The sequence below is a fragment of the Corvus brachyrhynchos genome, unplaced genomic scaffold (assembly GCF_000691975.1).
Source record: "Corvus brachyrhynchos isolate BGI_N302 unplaced genomic scaffold, ASM69197v1 scaffold97, whole genome shotgun sequence".
Taxonomy (NCBI): domain Eukaryota; kingdom Metazoa; phylum Chordata; class Aves; order Passeriformes; family Corvidae; genus Corvus; species Corvus brachyrhynchos.
In genome coordinates, this window is record NW_008239758.1 from 7,224,473 (window position 1) to 7,231,549 (window position 7,077).

Here is a 7,077-nt window from a genome sequence, read left to right on the forward strand (position 1 = left end):
CCCCTGCACTGCCTGTGCCTTCCCCACTCACCTCCTGGGCATGCTTTAATGCCTTGTGTGGTTCATGGAGACAGGGCATCCTCGTGGCTCGGGTGTCACCATGCCCTCCCATCAGCACTTTGTCCCACTGGGACATGCAGGTGCTGCCTGCTCACTGTCCCAGGCTGGTGAGCAGGGGACCATTGGTGACCTCCTGGCAGAACAGTCAGTGAGGGAGACCCCCGGCCCCTGCACTCTGGGCACTTTTTACATGAATTTTCAGGTTTAGCTATTTCAGATGGCTAAACCTGAGCTCTGGTGCAAGGAGTGGCAGACGGACTGGATTTGGCTCTTTCCAAACACTTCCCGTTCTCCGGGCTCTGAAAGAGGGGAAGGTCAGGTGCCACATCTCTGGTGCTGGGCATCATTGCATGGATTTGCCCCAAAAATACGTGTTTTGAGTTGGTGCTGGTGTCCCACCCGCCCTCAGCATCTCCTTGTCCCCAGCTGCTGTGACAAGGAGTCCCTTCAGGTTTCAAAAATGGAAAATTAAACAGAAAAAAAAAGCAGTTTTGTTTTTCCTCGTTAGAGGGCAGCAACAAACCCAACTGTGACAGACAGGAGAGCTGCCCAACAAAAGGGAGATGATGGAAAGGAGGAATTACCATTACTGGGATGCACACCCCAATATGCTGGGGTGAGCAGGGGAAGGGTGATGGTACCCACTTGCACTCCACTGCTGCAAATCTCTTTTCCCAGCGAGTCAAGGCTCTAATGATTTATTATGTATATTTTCCTCCCACCCCCTTTTTAATTTTCTCACTTGGCTGTAGATAATCGAACTCCGGAGTGAAATTCTCAGGACAAATCGGGACAGAAATGAGCTCTCAGAGGGTCCTTCAGGTGGAAGAAAGCTGCTTTGGAGTGAGGGCAGAAATGGGGCAGCACTTGCTTCCTGAGTGGGGAACAGCACCAGGCAACACACGGGGAACAAACCGAGACCCACTCATTTATTGTCAAAAAAACCTCAAACTTTACTTGTGTTTCTCTCAATAAATAATTTACAGTATTTACAGGCGGTGACACTCCCGTGGGTCTCAGCACAGGGAGGAGGTGGGGGGGCCTTTCAGAACGCCCCCCCTTTGCCTATGGTTTTTTTGTTTTGTTTGTTTCCAAGTATTGGGTCCTTCTTGGCCACACTTCACCTTTAACCAGAACTGGGTCAAACACAACCAAAATAAAGTGCTTCACTGTTTGCTTCTAAAACAGGGATACCCCAACCACCTCACGCCATCGGCCACCACTGGAGCGCCCACCTGGACAGAGGGAACGAGCCATGCCGTAACCAGACTTTCCTTGGATGGAAACCACCCCTAAACCACAGTGTGTCGTGCTGTGGGGTGATTGTTTTATAGGAAAGGGAGGTCTTAAGGGAATTAGTGACCTGTTGGCATGCTGTGGCTGGGCCAGCTCAGGCAGCTTTCAAGCAGCACCACGTTCTCAGAGGGAGGCTGTGCACAGCTGTGGGGTAAATCGCCTCTTTGCCCAGAGACAGATTTTGGCTTTTAAAAGGTGTGTTTTGAATTTCTAGGGAAGATAAAAATTTTTTTCTCTAGAACAAAGGAAACAGAAAGTCCAAATCAGCCTGGCTGAGCATTAGTGCATTGGGAAATGAAACTGTCCAGTGCTGTGGTCCAGTGGCTGCTCCCCTCAGCACCTCCAAACTGTGATATCCTTATTTCAAAATCTCCCTAAACAGAGTATCTGGGGCATCAGCAAACAAAGCAAGGAGCAAAGTAGTAAACACATCTTTTTGTTTCTTTTCTTTCCTTAAACATTTAAAAACCAATTACATCTTTTCATCTGTACAGTCACACGAGATCAATGCCAGGGCTCTATATATTAAAGAGACAATATAAATTACATCCATTGACACAAGTTTGCATTTCTCTGCTGCTTTACAAATGGAGCTCTAGAGCTGTAAGGACACAATGAATAGTCATGTTCAGTATTTACACCAGGCTGCCTCTTGGCACCAGTTCAGACTGCCAAACCAAGCCTGTTCCCACCTCTTTTGGTGCTAGCTTGTCTCATCAGGCCCAGAGACCTCCCTTGACAGCAGGAGGTGCCCCCAAGTGTGACACATTCTGGGGCTTGTTTCTGGGAACTTCCCCCTGAGGAAAGGTGGGGGAAACCCACCAGGAGGTCTTGAAGGCGCAGACCAAAGGTGGTCTTGTTTGTTCAGTGACCGATGGGGAGAACCACAGAGGAACATGGAGTGGAAGAGATGGGCAGCACTACGTGCTGGGGGAAGAAGATTATTGATGGTTTCGAGGCAGGGAACAGACATCTGGAGGCAGCTGGGGGGGGTCCTCTGCTGCATCCCATCTCCTGGCTGAATTTCTGACATTGCCCCATTTCTGATTCAAGCCCAAAAGGGCTTAAGGTGCAACTGGTCTGCAATGGGGTTGCAAGTCGCGGCCCCAGGATGGGGAGCAGAGCAGAGACCTAGCAGCAAAAAAAAAGAGCACCATGCTCCTGCTCCATCCCAGGGCTGGGCCAGGCCGAGCCACAGGCAGGGAGGGGCTGGAGGGAGGTGCAGCTCGGGTGTCCCACTGTGCAGCCACCCTGCTGCCAGTTCTAGGGGACCAGAGAGCGAATGTTGTGAGGAACTCATCCAATGCTGGGCAGAAGTTGCAGAAACCGCTTGAATACTGGCCAGGTTTCTCCCGTTGCCATCAAGAGTCCATGGTGGGTCCAGGCAGAGACAAGGGAGACAGGACTAAAACTACTGAGTGAATCAGCCAGGTGAACTGGCTAAAATAGGGGACGCCTTTGAACCACAAAAAATGCAGGCCAAGGCTTGAGGAACGTGTCCTCCTTCCACCCAGAAGGTGCCTGGCACCAGCAGCCAAGCAAGTGGGGGATCACTGCCCACCATTTCGGCCCCTTGCACTACTTTCTGCAACAACAGGGCTGTGGGCAGAGCAGGACGTGCCAAAAAGCAGAGCCCAGCCCCAGTGAGCAGGACATCCTGCCCTGCTGTGCTGGCCAGGCTTGGTCATTCTCACTGCTCCGTGCCCTCCTCATGGGCTCTGCTCTCTGAAGACAAAGCCATGTTCACACACGCCAGTGTCACAGTCACCATGTGTTGTTGGGACTGGGGGAGCGCTACAAGGAGAGTAGCTACAAGGGCTCCCCAGCACCCACCTGGCTGGGAGCAGGAGGAGAGGGAGGTGAGGAAAGTCCAGACAAGGTACAGTCCAGCAAAAACTCCTGACTGGTCCCACTGGCAACACGTTCCTCCCAGGCAAGAGCTGGGAAGGTGGAGGACTTGCACCAAGAGAGAGACTGAGATCTGAGGACAACCCATGTGGCTCTGATGTCCAACCTCTTGTTTTCCAGCACCCGCATCTCTCATCCCTGGTTGCCTCCTGCTCCCCTTTCCCTTCTCTCCAAGGTGTGAAGGAGCAAACCTCTATAACAAGCACAACCAACACAAACACAGCAGTGCTACCCAGAGGGTGGGATGTGTTCCCGTGGGAGCCGTGTTACCCGGGGTCAGGTCCCGTGTCCTTTCATAGAGGTGCAGCTTGTCTTTGTTGGAGTGAAGCATCTTCACGTCCTCAAAGGCATAGTAAGCAGCCAGCATGAAGTTGACATCTCCCGTGGTGAGGAGGTCGAAGACACAGGACTGGAAGTAGAGGTCCTCCACGGGCAGCTTTTCCCTGCACTTGGCCGTGGCTGTTTCGTAGGTGAAGGCCTCGGGCGGGGCCGGCAGGCTGGGCCCCTTCCTACGGGCACGACCCTCCGTGGCCTGAGCCGAGCGGATGGTCTGGAAGTCAATCTGTTGGTTGAGTGGACAACCACGGAGGCACAGGTAGAGGCCCTGACTGTCCTGGTCCTCCACGGCGTTGACCACCTCCTCCGGCATGCGCACGGCGAAGGTGAGGTACCGCCCCACCTGCCTCACCACGATGGTGGTGCCGATGTACTTGGCCTGGATCTCGATGTGCTGGCCCGACACCTTCTCCGTGATCTTCAGGCTGTTGGCTCCGTGCTTGTCCCCTCCGTTCTTGGAGCCGTCGACAAAGGCAGCGGGGAGCTCGTCCATCTCTGCCTGGTACACTTTCTGATCCACACACTCCTGGAAGCTCTTGAAGATGATGGTGAGCTGTGGGGGAGGAAAGGAGCATGGTTACAGCCAGTGATGACAACCTGAGAGCACACAGCCGCTACCAGCAGTGGGGTGGGAGGTGGAAGGGCTGGATGCTCAGTCTGCACAGGAGCATGACCTTCAGCTCATGGGCAGGTCCTTCATCCTAAGAAGAGGCCCTGACTTTTAGCCACCCAGACACAGTCATCCTGCTCCAGCAAAAAGGTGAGGACAAGACCCAGAGGCTTGTACAGATCCCACACCCAGAGGCTTGACTGAAAGCACCGCCTGGATCTGCCTGTTATCTCCAGGCCCAACACAGGAGCTTCCTTGCAGCTGGAGCTGGGTGGAGTATCCATACTCACAGGCCTGTGGCAGCATGCCCGTGCACGCTGCACTGCCTTGCCTCCAGGGCTGGCAGATGGCAGCAGGGATGAGCCCTGACTCCCCTGGAGGCGGTGGAGCTTCTCCTCTGACTCCCATGACATTTACATCTCAAGGGCTGGACCAATTTGTTTTCCCAACCAGCTGCAGACCAACAGGGATTTCTCCCATGGGCCCTCAAACATGTCCTGCTCCATCTCAGCCCCACAGGCACACATGTGTTCAGCCTGTTCCAGTGGGGTGGCCCTTCTAGGGATGACTTCGTGGTGGCCTTGGCAGTGCTGGATTAATGGCTGGACGCGATGATCTTAAGAGGTCTTTTCCAACCTTAATGATTCTGTGATTCTATGACACAGAGCCCAGCATGCCTCCTCACCCCTGGCTGGGCTCAAACACATGCCCCTTGCCAGAGGAACGACCTCACAGTGCTTGCTCTTCTCTTGCTGACCTGGCTTTCGGAGGGAAGACTTGGAGAGGAAAATGAGTATTTGCATGTACAAACAGTACAAACTACATTTCCTCTTTCAGCTCTTGCAGAGTTGCTCTTGCACCTTTCTGCCCATGAGGGAGAAGTGGCAAAGGGGACCTCCCACCATGTGGCCCCCATGAAGGGGGAGACTGAGACCTGGCCAGAGTGGGACAGGGCTGGAGAAGAGAGCAGAGAACACAAAGAGCCCCAAGGATCAAGTGCTCCCATCCTTTCCAGCAGCACAGTGCCCACAGCAGTGCTTCCCACAGCTCATGCTGCAGACCTCATGACTAATCCCTGCTCACCACAAGCCCACGAGGCAGATAAGGAGAGAAAAGGCTCAATTAAGATGGTGATCCCGCAAACCCAGCAGGTCCTGGGATCCTTAAGGACCACCTCCCTCAAGCCAGACTTCCTCGCAGGCTTCAGCAGGTTTTGATGTCTTTTAGTGGGTAAGGACTTCAGAGCATCATTAAGTATCTTTTAGGGGGTTTATCAGGGCAAGGTCAGAACCTCACTGCCAGTTCCAGCTCAGGATAAAGGGGTGACATCCAGAGCACAGAAGCAGCCCCTATCCTACACGTGCTTCTCTTCTCTCCCCACATACAGGGAGAAGCAGAATTCCCAGATATTGTGGGACAGGACATTTTCCAAAAGCAAGAGTATGCCTCCTGCTGAGCCTGCCTTTTTCTTCGGCACAAGAAGTGCCCTATTAGCTTTAGAGCTGGTGCACCAGGGGCAGCACACCAGTTCCTCAGCTCCAGGTCCCTGCTGAAGCTGAGGCTGTGACACACAAGTCCTGCTGCGTCACAGCAGCACATTTTCACTTGGGCTTTCTGTTTGCCTTGTACCTTTGGGATGTTTATTTAGTCTGTCAAAGCACCTCCAGAACAGACTGTTCCCCACAAAATGTCTTGACTTGGCTGCAAACCACAGAGACAATTACAAGCCTGGGTAGAGGGGAAGGTGGTGTGAAGAGCTCAGCTCCCTCCAGGCTTTTTCCTCCAAGCTGGAGCCTCCCTGGAGGGCAGTCCTGGGTTTGCTTGTGCCTTGGGGTTCCCCCAAAAGGTAACAGCATCATTCCTGATCTGGCTGTTCACAGCAATCTGGAGCCCCAGGGTGGGAGCCCTCTCAATTTGCAGTCCCTGGCTTGGCCATGAAGGCCCCCTGAGACGCAGCACCACAGCCTGCTCACCGTGATGGGGCTGGATGTGCTCAACAAGAAACCACAGGCCATTTCAATGAAGGCTGGGGACAAAACAAGGATGGATATCTGATGTTTAGGTCCAAACATTCACATTCAGGGGAGCTCATGCTCTGTCTTACCCTCCCCAAGGACACGTGCAAATGGGGGAAGACATGGAGGGAAGAAAGGCTGCTCTGAAGCCTCCCTGCCCTTGCCCACCTCTGCCCAGGGAAACGTGCCCAAGGCTCACCTTGCTGGTGGCGGTGGCCGAGGAGCCAGGCAGCACCGCCGTGTTGGTGACCTGCACATTCAGGTAGTTATTGTCTATGAGCGGCCAAGCCCCCTGCACCTTGCAGGTCTGGAAAGTGTCCGTGAAAGTCCTGAGGTGGGGGTCCCCAAAGAGCCCGCAGTGGGTGTAGTTGGGGGCGGCCGAGTGTTTGTGAAAGCTCTTCTCATAGTGGCAGATCTCGGGGCTGTCGGAGCGCTCCTGGCTGTCCCCGGGGGGCAATGTCCGGAGGCGGGGCTGGGACGTGGGGCCATCCTTGGAGCAGTTGTGCTGCACCATGAGATCGTCTATGCCATGCACGGCCGAGTGGTAGGCCAGGTCGCCCCTGCAGGTGCGCGCGGTGCGGCGGGTGCAGTGCGCGTAGGCCCGCAGCGCCGTGCAGAACTCCGGCGCCTCCTCCGCGCCCAGGTGGTGCGAGCCCGACGTGGCCGCCCAGAACTCAGAGTTGCACTTGAGGATCTTGCATGGAGATGTCACTGCGGGAGTGGAGAACACAAGGGGGTCAGCGCTGGCTCGCCCACGTGTGGGATGCCCAACTCTACCCCCACCCAGAGGCTGCGTCCTCCTCCCGCAGTCCAAACTCGTGACCCTGGCCTGGCCTGGCCGCGTCGCGCGGG

General features: G+C 54.7%; 1 protein-coding gene across 1 annotated transcript; it reads right to left on the reverse strand.

Moving 5' to 3' along the window:
- Positions 1-972: 972 nt before the first annotated feature.
- On the reverse strand, positions 973-7,072 carry RGMA (repulsive guidance molecule family member a; the record flags this gene model as incomplete). Its single annotated transcript, XM_017742561.1, has 2 exons — positions 973-4,153; positions 6,425-7,072. Coding segments are annotated over 2 exons (1,344 nt in total), but the record flags the coding sequence as incomplete, so codon positions are not given.
- Positions 7,073-7,077: the final 5 nt, after the last annotated feature.